Source organism: Arvicola amphibius, chromosome 15, assembly GCF_903992535.2.
Source record: "Arvicola amphibius chromosome 15, mArvAmp1.2, whole genome shotgun sequence".
Lineage (NCBI taxonomy): Eukaryota > Metazoa > Chordata > Mammalia > Rodentia > Cricetidae > Arvicola > Arvicola amphibius.
The window spans coordinates 21,712,929-21,735,957 of record NC_052061.1 but is presented as its reverse complement, the minus strand read 5'-3'; the positions used below and the strand labels follow the sequence as shown (position 1 = coordinate 21,735,957).

General features: G+C 46.4%; 1 protein-coding gene across 1 annotated transcript in view; it reads right to left on the bottom strand.

Annotated features, from left to right (window-relative positions):
• The window catches only part of Tbc1d9 (TBC1 domain family member 9), a 114,962-nt gene that overhangs the window by 66,952 nt on the left and 24,981 nt on the right, over positions 1-23,029 (bottom strand). Inside the window, exon 2 of the mRNA XM_038312655.1 lies at positions 1,778-1,888. Coding sequence (XP_038168583.1) covers positions 1,778-1,888 — 111 coding nt within the window. The remainder of the gene's footprint in view (positions 1-1,777; positions 1,889-23,029) is intronic.

Here is a 23,029-nt window from a genome sequence, read left to right as displayed (position 1 = left end):
GACAAGAACTCCTGAGAAAACTGGGGGTACGGGGGGGCAAAAGGTGAGGGAGGAGAGAAGGGAAGCAGGGAGGAGACCATGAGGGAACAGGATGGATGAAATAGGGGAAGAACAGAGAGGAACAGCAAGGAAAGAGATATATTGATTGAGGAAGCCATTACGGAGCTAGCAAGAAACCTGGCACTGGGGAAATTCCCAGGAACCCACAAGGATGACCCCAAATAAGACCTTAAACAATAGTGAAGAGGACACCTGAACTGGCCTTCCGCTATAATCAGATTGATGACTAACATCTTAGTTGTCATCACAGAACCTTCATCCAACAACCAATGGAAGCAGATGCAGAGACCCACAGATAAGCACTGGGCCGAGCTCCCAGAGTTCAGTCAAAAAGAGGGAGGAGCGATAATAATAGCAATGGGGTCAAGACCATGATGGAGTTACCCACAGAAACAACTGATCTGAGCTAGTGGGAGCTCACTGACTCTGGACTGATATAAGGGGTGTGGGTGATAGCTGTATGGCTTAGGTCTGTGGGACCACTGGCAGGGAGACCAGGATTAATCCCTAGTATTTGAACTGACTTTTTTGGAGCTCATTTTCTTAGCAGAGATATCATGTTCAGCCTAGATACAGGGGGGAGGATCATGGTCCTGCCTCAAGGTGATGTGTCAGACTTTGTTGACTCCCCACGGGAAGCCTTACCCTCTCTGAGGAATGGATAGGAGGTGGGGTGGGTGAAAGGTGGGGGAAGTGGGAGGAGAGGAGGGAGGGGGAAATGGGATTGGTATATAAAATGAGAAAAATTCTTTTAAAAATATAAATAGAAAAAAAAAAAAAAACCTGTCAAGGCCATTCCAAGCTAGGTATCCTGGGAAACGTCCACAGCCAAGACAAACCTAAGAGGCTATGACAAGATAATACGATTTACTGGTGGGATCTCAGAACAGAAAACGAAGGAAAACACTGGGGGATTTAGGGAATTCAGAAGAAGCTGTGGCCTTTTACTAGTCTGTCGATCCCGGTTCACTGGTGGTAGGAAGACGCTACTAATAGTGGGACCGCGGGTGGGAGGCAGATGCGGTGGGCGGTCTTTGAGGTCTACCTGTTCGATTTTCCTATCCACATAAATGTGTTTTAAAAATAGAGCCTATTAATGCAAAAAAATTAAAAGGGGGCAAAATTAAATCAGAAAACAAAACAGTAAACTGTCACTCTGGCTTTTTTAACTGGCCACAAGTAAACAGTGCCCACAAATGTCTTGACTACTCTGTGACTGTCAACACTAGCAGCGGTGCTTGCTCCTGTTCTAAGCACAAGACATCGTCAAAACTAGCAGGAAGAGATAAAAACCTTACTTGCAGGAGCCCTTGGGCTGATCCATGAAGGGTCCCCAGGTAAGCCCTTCGAAGTAGCCCCATGTTCCCCTTCATTTCCCAGCTTCCCCTGCAGTTAGCGAGGCCTTTCTGAGAAGTTCTAGCCAGTATGTGCGTAGACATCATGTGTGCCACTTGTGGCTGAGGAAGTGAAACCCAGCTGGGCTGTACTCCTCTGCTCCCTTGTATGACCTTCAAACCGTGAGTTCCTTCTACAGAGCCTCATGGGATAGAGGCTGCATGATCCCATAAGACAGAGTGAGAAATTTTACAACAGTCAGCCAACAACACTTTGGTGGTGAATCGACCGAGGTTTACTGCCCTACACTCATGCGACTGCATTCAGCAAGCACACTCCTTCCAAGCCGCAAGCATCTGCATCCCAGAACTCTGGGACTTACCGCAGGCGATGGCCCAATAGACGAGAGAGTCCGGAGTCTGGTACAGGATTCGGTAAGGTGCGACACGGGCGCTGGAGTCTAACACTACATCAAGGGTACCCACCAGGAGGCCTGGAGATGGAGAAGCGGGAAACAAGTCAGGATTTCCATGCCAGAATCCCAAGTCATCAGTGTGAGCTCAGCCCGAGACACCTCTGACTAAGCCAGGAGAACCAGGCATAAGAATCTGATTTGGTGTGTCAGGATGCTTCACCTGTATTTTAATCTGCCAAACTTTTCTTTTGAGTTGAAAAATTTAGTACAACTCAGCTCAAACTACTAACTTTCTACTACGTTCAAGACAGAGCCTGAGGGTGCGAGAATCCTCACGGTGTCTTGGGTTTTTTGCTGTCCATCCCAAAGCAGCACCTTGGCACACACAATCCCCCACAGACCACCTCTGCTTGGCTCTGGCAGGCTGAGGGCTTGAGAGAGCCAGTCAGCTCATGCTGCAAGGCTCAGTGCCGGGTCCGAAGGGGTTCTAGCCAAGTCGGCGGAGCTCGGCAAGCCATTTCGCTTCACACAGCTCTGATTTCCTCAGTTGTAAAGCGACAACTGCTGCACTTGTCTTCCCAAACTAGGATTATTAATCAAGAAGCCTAAGTGAGGCAGACCGCAGGGAAGGCCTATGCCCGTCCTTGGTCACCATCCAAAGACAAAGCGTCTATTTAGACTCCTTGTAAGACCACGCTGATCATCAGCTGACCCGACCCTATCAGAGAACAACAACAACATAATCTTTTTCTAAAGTGGAAATTAATTTTCTGTGAACTAGATAAAATGTGACAAAACTCTTGAAAAATAAAAATAAAATCCATGGACCCTACAGGGTTTGGGCTAGGTTTCCACATAACACCACTGACAAATGCATTTTTTCCTGCGTCATTGTGACGCATGTTTATCTGAAGCTTTCTAGTTATCTTCATCACCCTCGGAGGGGAGAGTGAAGTAACAGGAGAGGCAGAAAGCAAGGCTGGCTGAGGAAAGCGGCTTTCCTCCAGGACTAGCCAGAAGTCACAGACACAGTCAGGAGACACCCATGGGAGTCCGGCTGTATCTCTAACAGCTGTGTGCTGCCAACAAGGCCTTCTTGAGTTCAATGAAGAGAGATAATGCCCAGGCTCCTGCAACTCATGCATGCCTGTTCTCAGGCGTGTAGACTTCAGGCTGAAGTTAGGGAGCTGGAGGCCAGGATTAGCTACTGTGTCTAATAAGGATCTATACCCACTGACCATCATTACAGACAGACATCCTCCCGTGGGCAGGCCAAAGGCAGTGCACGCTGGCGGCCCTGGGTCTGGAGTTCTTTACCCCCTGCTCAAGATTCTGCCTTCCAGACTCAGTTTCTCCATCCTTGTTGGGCCACTAAAATTTTGTACTCTGTAGCGCAAAAAGAAGGCTTCTGGAAAAGCCCAACTGGATCCACAGATCTTTTTTTTTTTTTTAAAAAAAAAAACATATATCTTGATCACTCCAACGGTACCAACCAAAATCCATCTCCAATATCACAAGTTTAATTGCGGTGCCAGGTGTCAATCAGAGATACAGAAAATTAAGCTGCTTAAAGCAGAACTCCAGAGAGAGGGCTCTAGACTAGAGGTACCAGCTCCTCCTCTTTCTGAGTCCGCTTTGGCAGCTGTACCACCAGCTTCTACTAGAAATTAGGCAAAAGCTAATAAATAGTTAACATAAAAATACATGGGTACAAATTCTTATCACAGGGTCCATGTCAAAATATTTATAAGCAGGATAATATCGGGATATGCCATTACATTAGAAATTTAAGTCTTTTTTGCATGAAAATTCAAAGCAGTAAATATTCAAATAAAATATCGCAAACTGAGCTGCGCTATTGGCTACTCAAGCCAATAAATACATGCTTTCGGTGGCAACCAGAATCCCAGGCCTTTTCACACCTTGATCACAGTGACCAGATTTTTAAAAAAGATTATTTGTACTGTGTGTGTGTGTGTGTGTGTGCGCGCGCGCGTGCGTGAGAGTGCAAGTGTCTACAGGCCAGAAGAAAGTGTCAGCTCTCCTGGAGATGGAGTTACAGGAGGTTGTGAGCCACCTGATATGGGGGTGCCGGGGACTGAACCCAGGCCCTCTGCAAGCGTAGTGTGTGACGTTAACCACTGAGCCATCTCTCCAGCTGAGACATTGACCAGGTTTCCACCCCACTTGGAGCATTGCTGCCTGCTCCTGACTCACCACCTTGAATGACAGACCTGATTATTTAATGATGCCTTTTTCTAACATGACTCTCAGTGCTGGTCCCACCGCGGCGCTGCATTTATTGGAAAACATCTCTACATCTTGCCTTGCACCCCTCTTTCCTCCTCACAGGGAGTTCCCTGACAGCCGGGAAAAATGGATACTGCAGGGCTCATGGGTTCGGCACTTTGATTGGAAGCCAGTAAGTACTAAGAGTGTGTTCGATAGAGAAATAGGATACACACACCACACACACACACACACACACACACACACACACATATATTGAGTCAGGGTTTCTCTGTAGCTTTAGAGCCTGTCCTGGAACTAGATCTTGTAGACCAGGCTGCCTCGAACTCACAGAGATCCGCCTACCTCTGCCTCCCAAGTGCTGGGGTTAAAGGCGTGCACCACCACCGCCTGGCGGATAGCTATATTTTTCAAGTCTAAATAAATTATTCTAGTGCTGTCCAAGCTTGATTGACACAAGTCAATACTCCTGTGTGCACCCTTTGTTCATTTAGATTATTAAGAGATAGATGATCTGAACAAAAAAAGAACAAAAGAGACAGGGAGTGGAAAGAAAGAGGTAGAGAGGGATGGGGAAAGAAACAGAGGGAAAGAAGCAAGAATCGGGATTTTCTTAGAAGGGTTCTTACAGATCTCTGGGGGAGTTGTCACAACACTGCACCGTCGTCAGCTCCCACACAAAGCACTGTTTGAACAGCTGCCCCAGTCAGCTATTTCTGGTGTTAAACAATCTTTGATTGCCTGAGATAACGAAACCAAATTATGGCCCTCAAAATAACTATTGTCTGATCTTCCTTTTACTTCAGCTCAGGAGCATCTTACCAAGCAGAAATGCTGTTTTCGAGGAGACTCAGAAAACAATGGGAAAGCAATGCACCAAAGCCTTCCCTCGGTTGAGGTTACTAGAAGGTGCAGTATGTGGTCACCCTCTACATCTGGAGCAGGGCTGGGACTAGCACATGGTGGCTGGTCTACAGTGTGCAGAAGATACCGCCCCAGGGGAGCGGGCAGGGATGTACCAGGGGAGTGTGTGTGTCATAAGAAGGTCATGATATCCAACAATCTATTTGTGAATGATCTCAGGTGACCTCACAGCTGGAAAGGGTCTGGCATTTCCCCAGCTCCTCATCTTTCTTCTGAGATGAGTTTGTGACAGGGGGGAGGGGAGTGGGCTCAACCTTGGCTCATGTGCTGGCTATGTATTTCCTTTATGTAGCTGCTTCCAGGAGCAGAAAGGAAAACAGCCCCCACCTTAGAGAGTGACTGAAGATGTAACAAACTATTGTTTAATGGAGCACGGAGAGCTGAAGAAAAGGATTAAGAACTTGGAAACTACAAGAACCATCCCAGGAGCTTTCAGGATTCCCTCCCATCCGCTGCAGGTTTGTGTCTTCAAAGGAAGAGGGCGGAGCACACACAGCGAGGAACTTCCGTGGTGCTAGAGGAACTTCCGTGGTGCTAGAGGCTTAGCTTCTCCTCCAGACTTATTAAGCTTTGTTTAGCGCATGTGTACGTACTTGTGCACATGTGTTAACTCTGATGTGCTTTGTCATTTATATCCATGATTAAAAAAATTAGTCACCCTAAAGCTGGGGATGTAGCTCAGTCACTAAGTGTGCCTGCCATCCAGGAGATCTCAGATTCTCTCCTCATAACTGCAGAAACCAGGAAGGTGTCACACATCTGAATTCCAGGTCTCAGGAGGTGTACACAAAAGGACGGGAAGTTCAAGGTCATCCTTGGTTAGGTAGTGATTCGAGGTCAAAGCACCAACAACAAGGAAGGTAGACAATGCTAACAGTTAACTTGTATAATAATTTGCAAATCTGCTAATAAAGTTAATTTCCTTTAAAGATGCAATATTTCACTATATAACCATGATGTTACATTCAGTTCTGTAGTAAAGAGCATTAAATTTACTCTCCTGGATAATAAATCCTCAGGCACATGAGCACATTTCTTTAGAATGGATTTGTTGGGCACTAGAGTAACGGCAACCCTAACCTTGTTAGCTATCACAGAACCACTCTTACAGGTGCTGGGCAGTCTACCCAAGAGCCTGATACTATCTGTTTCCCCATGACACCTGCAACATTTAGTTCTACAAGACTTATTTATTTTTAGCCAAGCCAATGGGTAAAAAAAAAATGGTATCTTTATGCTTGCTGTGTGTTTCAATTTGCATTTCTCTGGTTATCCAGCAGCTAAGGAGGTCAGCCTATTCTTCTACAGTGTGTAATCTGCCATCATTCCTCCTGTGCTAATGTTTGCTGATGCTGAGGTGGACCAGGCTTTTTCTTTTGGACCACAGCTCCCAAGTCACGACATGGAGACTCCTTAGTTATGAATGCTCAACCTTAGCTTGGGCTCATTTCTTGCCAGCTTTTATAACTTAACCTGTTTCACTTTAATCTACAGTTTTGCCTCCTGGCTTTTTTCCTTCCTTCCTTCCTTCCTTCCTTCCTTCCTTCCTTCCTTCCTTCCTTTCTTTCTATCTTACTTTCCCGCTGTTTCCATGACTGGCTGGCAGGTGGCTGCCTGGCTTCTGGCTCTGGGTTGGGAGTCTCTCTTTCTCCCTCATTCTCTTTCTTCTTCTCTATCAAGTCTAGATTTGGCCTCCTACTTATTCTCTTTGCCTACCAGCCCAGCCTATCCCTCTCTTGACTAGCTATTGGCCATTCGGCTTTTTATTGGATCAATCAGGTGCCTTAGGCAGGCAAGGTAAACAAATTCTAAACATCTTTACATAATTAAACAAATAAAGCACAAATAAATGTAACACATCTTTACATCATTAGCAAAGGCGGGTGGGGGGGTTGGAGGTCACCAGCTTACACCTTATTCTGGCTGTCCCTCCCTAGATGTAAACAATCAGTCCAGGACATCTTAGCAGACAACAGGACAGCACAGAAAGTAGCTGAACCAAGACTGCCTGCTCCCGACGATGTCTCACAAGGTCAGTGTTATTCTCCTTTCAGCAAGGCTTCTGTGTTGCTGGTTTGTTTCTATGTCTTCAAGGCATGGCACAGTGTGTCGGGTGCTCTGAAGCATCCTTTCTTTTATCTGTTCTCTCCTTCCGGGTGAATTCCTGTACCTCTCACTATCTACGAGGCTTACCCAGCTATGGGTACCACTTTATTTCCAGGTCCACACCCAGGATGACACATCCCCAAGTCTCCTGGTAACTAATTAATCTCTTTTCTGGTCTCTGCCAACTACCTTTCACTTTATGCTGCTACAGGAATCAGTACATTATCTACCAATTTAAAAAAACACTTTGAATATTGTTTTCTCCCATGAGGTTGTGAACTCTCTAAGGGCAAGCATTCAGCTGGAAATTCCCAAACCACGTTCAGAACGTGACACTAGCTGCCAGGTTTGCATCCAAAACACAAGAACTATCAAGCTTTCTGATGGGCAGAAGCTAAGAGCAGCTTCCAAACTTCATCTTCACACAGTTCTCAGTAGAATGGGCTTTAACAAATATTTCTTAAATAATTAAAAAACCGCCGGGCAGTGGTGGTGCATTCCTTTAATCCCAGCACTCGGGAGGCAGAGGCAGGCGGATCTCTGAGTTCAAGGCCAGCCTGGTCTACAAGAGCTAGTTCCAGGACAGGCTCTAGAAACTACAGGGAAACCCTGTCTCAAAAAAAAATTAAAAAACCTAAAAGCCAAGCACTGCACAATCAGAGAAGACTGGGACACAGGAAGGCCAGAAACTCCATTTCAAAAAAGGGGGGTATTCAAATGCATCTGAAGAAATCAATGTTTCTAATTTCAGCATCAATTTGAGATTTATTTATAATTAATTGGATCAAAAGCTGATACTCTTAGAGAACAGACAAGCCTCCTTGTCTAATTTTGTAGCTTAGTCTGGTGGTGAGCAGCTGGTACCTGGAGTAAAGCAATAGCAAAAGCCTTCAGACTTTAACTGGCTGGTCGGCATGCTTGTCCTCAGCACGCAGACACTGCTAGCGCAGCTTCCTGGGCAAAGACGAAGCGTTTAGCCGCCAGGAGCGCTGGGCTTGCTCAGTGAGTGTCGACAGCCCCTAACTACGTGTGCACCGGGGTTCACAGAGTCACCATGAGTGACATGAAGACACCGTAGACCAAGGTGGCCAGCAACACAGGCAATGGCTGTCCTCTGTGTGGAGGTGAGACATTCAGAGGAAGGCTTGTCACCTGGGTGGATGAGGCAAGAGATGGGCACACTGCATTTTTCTCTGTGTCTTAACCTACACGCATATTAGTTATTCTCAAGTTTAGATGTTACCGGCCATAAAGGAAAGAATTAAAAGGCTATGGGAAAGTGTAAAACCAGCCTCAGGACTAGGATTCCACCTTCGGTGTAGGAAAGTCTGAAGAGTTTTATTGTCTTAGATATCACATAGAGCCCCACTCCTCCAGGTTCTCTTGAGAAAAGCAACACGTCCATAAACAAGAACCTTCTGTAGCTCTTCTCACTTCAACAGCTGCTTCCCATGGCATCGCCGTAGCTGTGGCTCTAACATGATGGTCTTAAGGAAAAGAGGTGGCTGTACCCAAACACACACAGCGACCAATCTGCTCTTAGTGGAGAGAAGTACTCCAGAATTTAGTGGCATCATAAACACACTACTGACTCTGTGAGCTATACCAATGCTTGCCAAACTGGCTGTGAATAGGAAGCAGTGTGTGTGTGTGTGTGTGTGTGTGTGTGTGTGTGTGTGTGTGTGTGACTTTTAGTTTCTGTGGTGGTCTAAATGAAAATGGTCCTATTGGTTCTAAGGTTTGAATACTTGGTCCCCAGTTGGTTGAACTCTTAAGGAAGGACTAGGAGGTGTGGCCTTGTTGGAGGAGGTGTGTCACTAGGGGTAGGCTTTAAGGTTTCAAAAGCCCTCAGCATTCCCAATCAGCTCTGTCTGCCTTGTGGTTTTATCTCAAGATGTGAGAGTCACCGTTCCAGGACCAGGCCTGCCTGCCTACTGCCATGACCCTTGCTATGATGTCACAGACTCACCCTCTGAAACTGGAAGTTCCCAGTAACCCCTGTATTCTATAAGTTGTCTTGGTCATAGTGTTTTATCACAGTAATAGAAACATAACTAAGACAGTTTCCAATCTACTGTAGACTTTTACAAAATGCAACAGTAAAATCATGACATAAAAACAAGCAAACATGCTTTATTGTTAAAATTCAGCAGATAAATTGCTCTAAATTTCTAGATGCTTAATCTCAAGTTTCTATTCATAACTGGAAGCAAAACAGTAAGAAAGAGTTCAAACCCCATCTTTCAAATAATATTAAACTAGCCAAGTGTGGCGGTGCACGCCTGTACCCTGCAAGAATCCTGCAAGAGGACCCTCAGTTTGAGGTAAGCCCAGACCAAAGAGTGAGATAGATCTCAAAAGTAACAATAATCATAAGCAAAACAGATAGCACTAAACGGAGGAAAGAAAGATTCTAGGGCAATAATTTTCTCAGGAGTCTGCTTAATAGAATCATATGGATAGTTTTCAGAAATCGCCTTCAGTTCTGCAACAGCTTCAGTTTGAGAAAATACACTGTTCTCACAATGCAAGCGAAAACAAGAACCAACACAATTTCTCAGCTGAAGGTAAGAATACATGAATGGAGGAGAAAGGAGAATTTTTTTCACTGGTATTGGTTCCCACAGGGCACGGGGCACGTTTTGCAAAGTGGTCAGAACCTGACCTAGTGTATCAGGTGATCCCCAGGGACCCTTACCTCATCTCTCAGAGAGGAAAGCAGGCTTAAAGAGGCAGAAGACACAGCCAAGGCAGGTGGAGGAGACCTGCTCTGGGTGGCTGCGTCTCAGAGTCTGTGACATGTGGGCTTTCGGAAGAACACAGCAAGTGAAAACTCAGTGGGAAAGAAGGCAGCTGAAGCTTTTCTGCTTCCTACCTAATAAGAGAAAGCACAGGCTGGCCCCTAACTAAACAAACAGAGCAGGAGGCTGCCTTCTGGGAGACAGCGGTCTATCTGCAGAGCCTTTGGGAGGCAGCCAATTAGTGCCTGCGGCTCCAGGCTCCCAGGAACCTTGAAGACCCAGTTTGCCCAGAAGGACTCCTTTTAAAGTCACAGGGACTTGCATAAAGGCTGAGCAGCTGGGATGACTTTTTGCCTTTCCTTTGGGGGCAGTGGCTTTCTTCAGAATCAGTGAAATACATCTTAGTACAAAACCTGATGTTTTACCCCACACGGGACTAGTGAGGCCTGTCAAACCCTCATCCTGAATGCAGCTGAGGATAGTTTTGGTAGTAGCCCAACATAAAACCCCAAGCTTGCCTAAGTATAATTTGATTTTTCTTTTTCTTTTGCTGTAACACACCTGTACTTTCACGAACTTCACAGGTGACAATGTCACCTGGTCAGATAGTTGGGATGCCCGACTGCTGTTGGCATTTGCAGGGCCCAGCATATAAACAGGCGTGGGTGATGCAAACAGGGAGGTGGCTGTCAATAAGGTATCCGGTGCTAGTATGAGCCCTGCGTCCAGATCTGAGCACCTGGGTAAAAAGCCAGCCAGTGCCTGGAATGCCAGAGCTGGGGGAAGCAGAGAAGGAACGATCCAGAGGACCAGCCCAGTCAAAGCGACTAGTTCCAAATACAGTGAGAGACCTTGTCTCAAAAACTAGAGGGAGAGCCATGGAGGAAGATGCTGAACATCAACTCCTGTCAACACAAACACACACACACACACACACACACACAGACACACACACAAACACAGAGACACACACATACACAGTCACAGACATACACACACAGACACACACACATACACAGTCACAGACACATAGACACACACAAACACACATACGTGCAGACACATACAGACACACACACAGATGCACATACAGACACAACACACACATAGAGAGAACCACACAAAGACACACATAGACACACAGAGACACACAGACACATACTGGGGTGGGTGAGGGGGGAGAATGTGGATCTCTTTTGTTAGAAAATTTTCAAGATGGCACCATCAGGACATTAAAACAACCTACAGATGCCTCTGCCAGACAGTTCACCCAGGAAGCAGCCCTGACCCCAGCTGGTGATCTCATCTCACACACTAGCTGTCCTCTGCCTTTCATCTGGGATCCCTTCTGTTCCAATGCAGACCAAAGGGCTGATGGTTGAAGTCAGATAAAAGGTACCACAGGCAGGAGGTGGCAGAAGGGAGGGGACAGCTGCCCCTCCTTAGGTTTACAGAGGCTTCCATTGCACAGCCAGAAGGCGTGCTGATTCTAATCTTGTTTACAGGTAGGTCCACAAACCTGAAACTGATCTGCTGGGCCAGCCAAGGTCAGCTTTGAAACAGGGAGGAGGGGAGCTTCTGGTGCTGGTGCTGAGGATCACCCTCCCTTTATAGGGTGAGACCAACTCTTCCTGGATGCGTGAAGCTCCCCAGATCCCAATTCTCACAGGGGTGGCATTTATAAGAGCCACTGTTCCAAACTTTCTCCTAATTTAATAGAAGGTCCATCTCTGATATGTGACAGTGACTATCTGCTAGAGAATGCACCCTCCACAATGAAATGTTGTTATTATTATTATTACTATTATGATTCTTATTATCGCTTATTTGAGACAGGCTTTCTGTGTTAGCTCTGGCTGTCCTAAATTCAGAGATCCACCTGCCTCTGCCTTCCGAGTGCTGGGATTAAATGTGTGCACCACCACGGCAGGCATAATGAAATGTAATAAAGCAGAGTAGTGCTGAACTGGATATCACACTTCTAGGATAACTATAATATCTAAATACATCGTAGTATATCTATATATCAATACTGAGACATTTAAAATCATCTCTCCAGACAATTGTTTAATGGCATGGCGAAATTAACGGACTATATTATATGGAAAAAAGAGAAAAGAGCCTAAAATGAATATTTGTTTTGTATGACCTAATTTGTCAAAAAAAAAATTATCACTTATGTTGAAAAGCATAAAGCACTTATCAGTGACAGATTACAAAAAGCTATTTAAATATTAACACTAGGGAGTGAGATAAAAATTTTAAAGCTTCCTTGAATTTGAACTTTTAAAGATTTTTCAGGGGCTGGAGAGATGGCAGAGGACTCAAGTTCTGTCCCCAGTATCCACACTTGGCAGCTCAGGGCTGCCTGTAACTCTAATTCTAGGGGATCTGATTCCTCCTTCTGCCCTCCACGGGGAACTGCACTCATGTGCACACAGAGACACACAGACACACACACACACGCACACACACAACCTAAACATTTAAATAAATACAAAAGTTCTTAAATGTTCACTCACTACTTTATAGTGAAACTACTTTATAATGAGAAAACAATAATTAAAATATTTTCCAACTGTATAGGTTACACTGTCACTCAAAGAGCGATCATGCCATTAAGAAAACAAATGAAAAAAAAATAAAATTAAATTAAATTAAAAAAAAGAAAACAAATGGCTGCCGTGTTTACACTGACTGCTACTGCCTGACTGATAACCACCCATTTGCAATCTCGTCTCTAGGAAGCTGGAGATGTACATCAGAGGGTGGAGTGTTTGCCTAGCATCCAGGGAACCCTGAATTCAGTGCCAGCATCTCATAAACTGGGCATCTGACAGTGTGTAAAGCACTTGTCCGTAATCCTAGCATTTGGGAGGGGGGCAGAAGAGGATCGAAAGTTCAAGGTTATCCTCAGCTACACAGTCAGAGCCTTTCCAAGGCTCGACGTAACATGAAAACACTGGCGAGTGTTTAAATGCTAACCCTAAAAGCACACTTGTGTGGAAAAGGAGTTGACCTTGCATTCTAGAATTCTCTTCTCTTCCCCTGTTGTGCACAGCTCAAAGTGCATATCCATCTGCACCACCCTGTCTGCGCTGCTTCCCAGTTACAGGAGCTGGCATTTCCTGGTTGCTTCATCTAAGCCTTAGGAGCTATGAAAGTTAAATGAGTCAAGCGAATTGAATCATTTCCACCACCGTTTACTCGTTCAACGTGCAGTCTTTGGACTTCTGTATATAAGCAGAGACCTGTCTGTGCTTAGTCAGCTTAGGAAACTTCTAGTGGGTGCACAGTAAACTGTGTGCTTCACTGAGGCAGAAGAGACTGGAAGAGCCTTCCAGTCGTATGTGTGTGCGCGCGCGCATGCATGACTTTGTGCCTGTGTGTGCATTTGTCTGTGCATGCACATGCCTGTGTGTGCACATGCCTGTGTTTGTGTGTGCACGTGTGCACTTCTCTGTGCACACACATGCCTGTGTGCCTGTGTGTGCACTTGTGTGTGCACGCACATGACTGTGTGCCTGTGTGTGCCTGTATGTGCCTGTGCCTGTGTGTGCACTTGTGTGCATGCCTATGCATTCAAACGTGGAATCTAGAAGGTGGATGTTGGTGTCTTCCTCCATGACTCCACCTCATTACTTGAGACTGAGTCCTCCACTGTTTGAAACCCATAATTCCTGCTGGATGGCATGGTGAGCCCCATGGATCCCTGTCTCTGTCTCGCCAGCACACGTTAGAGACATGTACTTGTTTGCCCAGCTTTTCATGTGGTGCTGGAGATCTGAACTCGGGTCCTCAACTAAGTAATCTCCACACCCCCAAAGCACACTCTTCCTTGACATTGAGGTGATGTATGTTTATCTGTATTTGTGAATATTTGGGGTGCACATGCACATATGTGCTTGCATGTTTCTGGAAGACAGAGGACAGCCTCAGATGTCATCCTCAAGGATATTACCCACCTCCTCTGAGACAGGGTCTCTCCCTGGCCTGGGGTTCACCACTTAGACAAGCCTGGCTGTGCAGTGAGGCCCAGGATCCTGCTGTCTCTCCTCCCTATGCTGGGTACGCACACACACTTCCACACCTGTCCTTTCTGTGCTGGGTATGTGTGCATGCTTCCACACCTGTGGGGGCTCTCTTCCCCATGCTGGGTATGCATGCACGCTTCCACTTGTTCCTTATGGTTTATTTGTGACATAACCCACTAAGTTATCTCTCTGGCTATAATTTGAAGATTGTTACACTGTTAAAATTGTCATAAATATTCTTACTTGTGATTATAAAATGTGTACATTTTAACAAGGTAATAGAGGAATAATCTAGACTACCAAAGCACTGAAGAACCCACTGTAAGAGTTTATCAACCATGACACTGAAATCGTCTCCTACTATTCTCTACGTAGGCCACTGGCTACCCTAAGAACTGGAAACCCCGAGAATAATGTTTGGGAACAGACCTGGGGAGGCAGCATGTCGCATTATATAGAATAGGCTGCCTCAGCCTGCCTTAGACCAGGACACTATTGGAACAAACACGGGACTAGTAGCCTAGAGTAAAGAAGGAAGGCACCCATCACATACCCCTCAGGGATGTGAGCTGAGAAACCAGAGGGGAAAAGCCACACGGCTACCGGAAGTGAATGTGGGAAGCTCTGCATGAAAACGGAATGCAGCAAGCAAGGCAGGTCACACAGATGCAGATGCTGAAGACAGAAAGCGGATGCTTAGGAAGACAGACATCAGAACGAGGGAGCAGAAGTGAGGAGAGATGCCAGCCATCAGGGGATCATATGGCATCCTGAGGAATCAGAGAGCAAGAATGGATAGCCATTTCTGCCAGCTGTCTCCTCTGGTCGCTTTGGTGTTCCAGGTCTGGCTTCCAGTCCAGGTATCCTAGCAACCAAACCCAGGTAATTGGATTCAAGATAACTTGAATGAGTCTCTGTTTGTGCTACCCAGAGACCAAACCAACCCCCAGTCCCTGCTGTGGTTCCTTGGACCTTTTGAGTGCTTGCCCCTTTCACACGGGTCAAGTGTTTCTCAAGGTGCTCAGCATTAACCACAATTTAATAATATGCTTTCCAGCTTAGCATCCGAACATTCTAAAAGAGACGAAAAGTGCAGCTGCAGAGGTGTAGTTGAACTGAGCATGCTATTTACAGGGGAGACACACAGGAACAGCTTGCTTTGATGAGGAGTCATGTATGACGTCAGTACGCTGCTCCTGCCTTCGCTCCTAGGAAAATTCCAGTTCCGGGTGGCTTCAAGTGAAGGGAAGCTTCAAGGAGAAACTCAGCTTGTGGTGGCTAAGTGACAGTAATCTCTAAGGTCCGCACGGCGTTTCAACACAGAGAACGGAGCTGGAAGAGACCCCAGCACCAACACATGGGGTAACCCAAGCGAGACAGTGTGCAAAGGTGCAGCGCTGTGACCAGCCCGCACCCCTATCTTACAAGAGCTCACTACTTTCCAGTATCTGCAGGTAACCCGCCACGGGTAGTTCTCGTCCTTATGGGACACATCGGACCCAAGTGAGAATTCCTAAGAAGTTGCCCAGGCTTGGTCTGGAAGCACTGTGTAAGTAATTCTGAAATACACCCACAGTTTCTAGAACTAAGGGTCACCGGCAACAACGAAAGGGATGTGCTGGGGTGGACCCCAGGAAAGTGTTGTCTGCCTGTGCTCCTTGCTGTAAGCCTGCCACATGGACACGCCACAATTTATCAGCAATGCTGCGACAGCTGCTTCTGTCCCCATTGCATTTATCTCCAGCTGGGGAACGGTGAGAGAAAATGAATGGTGAGGGAAATGATTTTTGTATTATTAATTAATTAATTAATTAATTAATTTTTCCCCCCAGACAGGGTTTCTCTGTAGCTTTGGAGCCTGTCCTGGAACTAGTCTTGTAGACCAGGCTGGCCTCGAACTCACAGAGATCCGCCTGCCTCTGCCTCCCGAGTGCTGGGATTAAAGGCGTGCGCCACCACCTCCTGGTTTATTATTTAATGAACGAAGAAATTTGAAGTAATGAGGAATTTGAAATGTAATAAAACACGACTTGTTCAGTTGTTTGCAAACCTCAAATTACATCTTCAACACTAAGCTTACTGATCTCGTGAAGAAGACTGCACACGGAAGTCCACACACACATACAGTTTAGAACACACCAAGGATTCCAAAAGCCACCAGTGCTCATGGTGCAATATTGCTATCTCACTCGTGAGCCTCTTTCCACAGAGTGCTTTAAAACATCGGATTTTCTAATACCGAATGCGGTCCAGTGCTACATAGGTAGCTGTCCTACATCATTCTAATGCTTCTAAGAGGAAATGTGTGACATGTTTAGTACAGAGACAATCTTTCCCTGAACATTTTCCATGTGATATCCTGTGGTTGGTTGCAGCCCGTGGACGCCGAGGGCCGGCTGTACAACTACACTTTGCTCATCTAAAGTGTTTTCACATATACTAGGTCTAGACAAGGATGGGCTTCCAACACTTGGTCTCAATCTACTCTGGGATTTAATGGAACACAGCAATGCAATGAAAAATGGGATCACATAAAAATGAATACTATAAAACATTTTAAAATATAATTGTATGCCAGGCAATGGCGGTACATGCCTTTATTCTCAGTACTCAGGAGGAAGAGGCAGGTGCATTTCTGTGATTTCAAGGCCAGCCTGATCTATAGAGCAAGTTCCAGGACAATCAAGGCTACAAATACACACACACACACACACACACACAACCCTGTCTCAAAAAACCAGCCAACCAACCAAAAACACAACAAACACCACCATTGTCGTCATCATAAACAATTGTATGCAAGGATTCCTCCTATGCCAATGTTTTTCAACCGATGTCCTCTCTGGAGGAGCAGAAGGGCGCCTGTTCTTCCTCAGGTAACCACTGAATAAAGGCTGTGGCTCTGCAGAGGATCAACCCCTGATGTCCTCCGATGCAGAGGGTGCAGGCGAAGTGCTAGCCCGACTTCCCATCATTTGTATCGAAAGGAGAGTGGTAGAGACAGAAATGAAGGGGGAGGCACAAACGAAAAGGATTCCTTTGCTGCCGTCTCGCTTTGCTTTTTGAGAGAGGTCTCCCTGCGCGGCCCACACTGACCTGGGACTCTCCACATTCTTGGGACCAGGAATACAGGCACCTGCCACCACACGTTGCTTTTGGTTTGTTCTGAATCCAAGGTGCTTCTTCAGACTGTGTGGGCCTGCTTGCTTGTCAGCTACTACACAAATGAGTAACTAAGGAGTGCCTCTGAGCTACCATCCCTTGTCCCTTAAACATGACATCCTTTGCCCTTGTGACAATATTTCACCTACGTCTAGCAGGTTAGAGCATAGAGTGGTCATGATAATCATTCACCTTCAACTGAGCATGGGCAAGAACGTTAGGCACGGTGCCCCAGCACTCGCTCACTTCCAGACTTCTCTCTCTGAAATCTAGAGGACAGACCAGGAAGCCAGGTTCTTCCCATAACTCATGGTGGCCATAGATGATGTGACTGGGAGAGAGGTGTCTGTCCTCTTGAGAAGTCCCCTGGTTACAGCAAAATATGGCTGTGACTGGCCAGACAGGCCACTTACTCCATGCTCATCCATCCCTTCATCTCCTAAGTCCCTTCACCACAGCTGCCCAGTGCTGCCCTGGGAAACGCTGACAACCATGCCCGTCCCTTCCACCTCCGTGGCAGCGTCAGGGAGCCTTGAGGTGTGCAGAAAGCCTTTCGCTTCCTAGCTGAGCGTATGAAGCAGGAGTTTTGACTCTACTGTACATGAAAACTGTTCAGTCACTGCTGAGTTAGAAGCTATTCTATACCTTTAACTTGGGTGTGTGTGACAAACGCTAGAGAATCAACGGTATGTTATTTCCCGGCGTTAGCCTGTGTGTGTGCTTTGCCTGTATATGCTTAAGTACAATATGTTTTTTCCTGTAGCATGAGCATCAAGTGGTGACTCAAAGACACCTGCTTGATCTTTGCTTTTCATGGTGCAAGTTCCTGGAAAGTTTGCCCAAGGGCAGACAGTTCCCTTTTTTGTAAAAGTCTTAGGCTGTCTGGTCTTTCTTGCTTGCCCCTTTATTGACCCTAAGGAAACTGGGTCAGAGTTCCACGTATGATCTATCCCAGGGTCTCAAGCCTCCCTGGCATTCTTCAGGGTGGTTCAGACTATAAGTATCAACAATCGTGATTGAACACTTTCACAATTAGCAAGCCAAACAACTAGAAAATTACCAAAAAAATTGAAGTAATTTCCAAGAAGATCACTAGGGAAATCCCCTAAATAACTAGCTTGTTGATCTTAAATTTAGGAGAGTACCCAGCAACCCAAAGATGTTTACTCGGTTTTATTATTGTGTTTCCTTGTGGGAAATCATGTACTCAGTGACTATTAAGGCCCCGAGAGGGGCAGAGAATTCAGAGAATGTTAAGTCTCACTTTTCTGTTCACTCCTGGTGATGGTCCAGAAAGTCGTACAGCCTGAGTGACAGGCTTCTGTTGCTAGATGGAGAAATTCATCTTCCCTCCCCATCTCCCAAGGCTGTGGGGAGATGAGCTAACATTCTACATGGAAGGGTTTCATAAACTGTAGACCAGTGGTTCTCAACCTTCCTAATGCTGCAACCTTTTAACACAGTTCCTCATGTTGTGCTGACCCCCAGCCATAAAAATATTTTCGTTGCTACTTCATAACTGTAATTTTGTTACCATTATGAATCATAATGTATCTGTGTTTTCCAGTGGTTTTAGGTGACCCCCATGGACCGTGGCCAACAGGTTGAGAACCACTGCTGTAGATAATCTTTCTTGGTGGTGAAACTAGCATTTCATTTTAAAGTAAGAAGAAAGGTTCTAGTGACTTTTCCGTTGCTGCTATGAACACGATGACCGGAAGCAACTCGGTTTCACTTACAGGTTACAGCCTACCGTCGAGGGAAGCTGAGGCAGGAACCTGGAGGCAAGAACTGAAGGAGAGGCCGTGGAAGAGCTGCTTGCTGGCTTGCTTCCAGTGCCTGCAACTGCCACCCCCCATATGGCCACTCTCATTCAGCCACCTGTCATAAAACATCCCAGCCTGACTGCACAGGGATGGGGCTACCACCAGGGGGCTGGGCCCTCCTACCGTAGTGAGTGCCGGGACGTGGCCAGAAGAATGGCCATGGGGACAGTGCCGTGGGGACCGTGACAGAGGCTCCAGGAAAAGAGGCAGAAGGCCTTTACCTCAGGTGCATCTGTTCCCTGGATTGCTCTCGGACATGATTTCATGCCCCCTGAGACAAATATTTACATTCAATTTATAAGACACATTAATAATTCTTATTGGATGTCAGAGCATAACTACAGAACCTAATCTGGTCAGTATACCCTGAATCTGGATATGGTCTTCTGCGTTCTCCCAGATGAACTCTATAGTATGTGCCAGGCAACTGTGCTTAAATCGGTCTTGTCCTAAGAAGGTTCCGGAAAGGGCTGTTAATATTTACCCTGTGCTCACTGACGTTTATTTACATGTTCTGATCATGTTTTTCTGGATTCCGACAACCTTGCGTGGATGACTACTTTCTTTGTTACACCTCTGTATGAAGCCCACTGGACCTGAAGCACGGTTGACTGCAGCAGTGGACTGTAGTCTGCCCTATGCTTCCAGGTCCTCAGATCCCAGGTCCAGCAGACAAGGTCTGTTCAGGCTGACCAAAAAGTGGACAATGAGCAGCCAAGAAAATGCTCCATGAACATGTCCACGGGCTTCTGATGAAGGCAAGTCCTCCACTGAGGTTCCCTCCTGGCAGGTGTGTGACGCTGACAGCTCAAGCTAAGTATGACAGGGACGGGGCATGAGATGAGAAAGTACCTTGGAAGGTTGTGTTCTGAATGCTAGGACTCAGTCATCATGGTTAACAGCATCGGAAAGGGACGGGGGAAGGGTAGATCTCCTACACAGAAGGCACGGGACTCCATCACCACCATGAAACAGCACATCCGTGGAGACGATACATTGCTGGGCATGGAAAACTTATTCTACCACTGTTGTCTCTGATGAGAAGAGAAAATGGAGGAAACACGTGCACACCGCGTGTACACCGCGTGTACACCGCGTGCACACGGCAGCCACTGTGATGGCCGTTTACTGGTCAATACAAGAGGCAGGGACCTGAGGTAGCTCACCTGGTCTGTCTCGCCACGTGACTATCATCAGCCCTGTTATGATGCAGCAAAAAAGCCTCACCAAGTGGAGTGTAATGCTCTTCCACCTCCCAGCCTCTAGAACCACAGCCTGAGTTGTAATAAATCTCAGAGTTAGCTTCCCACATCCACCTGGAAACGAACGGATCTGTGAAAAGGCTTCTTCTGGATCGCAGAGGTTGTATTTCAAAACTGGGCAGACCTGCTGCTTTGGGTCTCTGGTTGGGGTACCAAGTGACAGACATAGGAGGCACATGACAGAGCAAATTGCTCATTTCAGAGAAGAAAAAGTTCCCAGAGTCCCTTGCAAGAGTACATCTCACTGACCCAAGACCACCCACCAAGCTTCACCTCTTGATGGAGGTTCCACAATTTCCCAAGAGGGCTACTCTGGGACCAAACCTTCAATAAGTGGGATTTCAGGGACTTGTCCTAACTCTGAACCCATAGTAGTTATAAATTACCCATTGTCGTGCAACAGAAAATACACTGAGCTACCTGGGGTTTTGGTTAGGCTGTCTTGAACCCTGGTTTAGCTACCCAGGCTATAAGGAAAGATCTAACAAATGCAAACTTCCTTTCTTCCTCTTCCCAAGCCCCACAGTACAAAATTCTGGCATGTGGCTATAGGTTCACTTTTGTGAGGGTTCTCTGAGGAGTGCTCATGATTTTGTGGTCTTACATCAGGATCATTTTGCTCTAGAACTGTGTCTAGAACTTGTGTCTAGAACCAGTCCAGGGCATGAATGCCTATTCTGCTATCTGCCCAACAGCCCATGTCTCCTGACTCAGTCTTCCTCCAACCCTCATGAGACTCAATGCCTCCGTCCTATCTCCTGGGTCCATTCTCCTATCCCCAGCCCAGAACTTACAACCTCCCATATTCTAGAGTTTCTGAAAGGCCAGGAGTCTGTTTTTCTGTCTTTGGAAGCAATGACTGATGTTCAAGGAACCTCTAGGAAATGACATGGAGAAGCTAGGGAGGAACATTCTGGAAGGGTTTGGATCTTGGCAGTGCCTGTCTGGTCCTCAGGCCCAGGAAGGAGTAGCTCACCCGGAAACCAGCACGAGCATCCCACCTTCACAGAGCCCGGGAAGTGACTATTCCTTCTTCCTGCCCTGCAGCAGCTACTAAAACGTCCCTCACTGCTCTGCACCGTTCTTTTCCTTTTACTCTGAAAGATTTCCACCACAATTTCCTCTGAACTGTCACTCCTGTCCCCTCATGAACATGCCTGTCTGTCCTTGCTCCTTTCCTCTTCAGGACACTGGCTTCTACCCACAATTCTCCTCCATGCTCATTGAGTAATATCTTGAAGCATGATTAATAAAAACTCAGAGAGAGAAACTGGGGTTCAACCTGAAGGTCCGAAAAGCAAAGCAGCCAGCCACTGGCTCTTACCACAGCCTCAACCTGAAAATGACGATCCTGCCTCCAGAAATCTCAGAATGAGGCCATATGAGATCTATTTCCTCCTGTTTTATAATCCTCTCTAGGGCTTGGATTAAAGGCATGCACTGCCCAGTTTCTATGGTAACTAGCGTGGCTCCTGGGAATAAAGGTGTGTGTTACCACTGCCTGGTCTGTAAGGCTGACCAGTGCAGCTGTTTTACTTTCCCCATTCCCGGGCAAGCTATATTTATTAAAATACAACTGAAATGCTACTACAATATCTCAGTGTTCTTCAGAGTTTATAATCCAATGTAGTAGTTATAAGCTATATATAATACAAAGCTATATCCAGCAAACTATAACAATGCAGTAGTACTTTATAAACCGCTCTTATTTTTCTCACTCATCTCTCTTCCTTTGATGACTTTCAACCTTCTTGTTAGAAGCTGGATTTAGCCTTTACCCAGGCTATGTAATTATACCATCTTTTGTATATCACCACAGTGGTTCCCGATGACAAAGGTCTCACTGTGTCTGCAGGTTGACTAATAAACACCAATATTCCTAGTCATTACCCCTGAGTGCTGCACACTCTCTCACTCTCAGCTTCACATCACCCTGGCCTTGCCACAGATTACCGAACTGCCACTGTCCCCGAGAGTTTAAAGTGAGACAGCGTCCCCAACAGAACTGACATATTTTCTTTTTTCATTTCCCAATCGTGGTCACAGCTTCCTTTCAATCTGGGTAGACTCCTAGAATCAACTTAATAAGAAAATTTGAGTGTACGAGGTCACAAAAGTGCAGTTTAGAGAGCAAAGTGTCCTTTGTCCATTACTGAGAGGGTAAAACTTTCTGAACAAAGATAACATATTAAAGTCGCAAAACCAAAGAATCGCAAAACCAGACGGGCTGCGCTAACTCAAGGTCTGTGGTTCCTACCCTCCTTCTCTCATAACACGCCGGTCTCGGAACTGCCAAGAAAAGGAAACCAACTAAGACTGAGGGTAGAGCTGGTCTGTGAGTAGTGTAGGAACGGACAGAAAGAACGTGCCCGGTGTTAGCCCCCCTGCACTGTGCTGCAGAAGCAAGGACAGCGTGCCCAGGCTGCAGTGCTGAGGTGCGGAGTAGGCTGCTGCCATGTTCCAGTGGTGGCCTCACCAGCAACCTGCAGGAAATGTCGGAACATTTCTCAGAACCCCTTCACGGTTGGGTTGGGATGGCGGCAGGGTGGCAAGTGCTGGAGGCAGCTGGTCACCTTGCACCATTATTCAGTTAACCAAACCTAGAAATCCCTAAGAAATGCCTGGAGGCTTTCTCCTAAACGATTCTAGAGCATTGGTTCTCAGTCTTCCTGATGCTGCGACCCGTTAATACAATTAATTCCTCATGTAGTGGTGACCTCCAACCAGAAAATTATTGTTAGTACTTCATAACAGTAATGTTGCTACTTTTATGAATCGTAATATAGATACCTGATACGCAGGATATCTGCTCTGCGACCCCGCAAGGGTTCACAGCCCACAGGTTAAGAACTGTTGCCTTGGGGCCACTGGGGTAGACACAGGAGAGTCACTGGGGCCACCAGCCGAGTTCCAA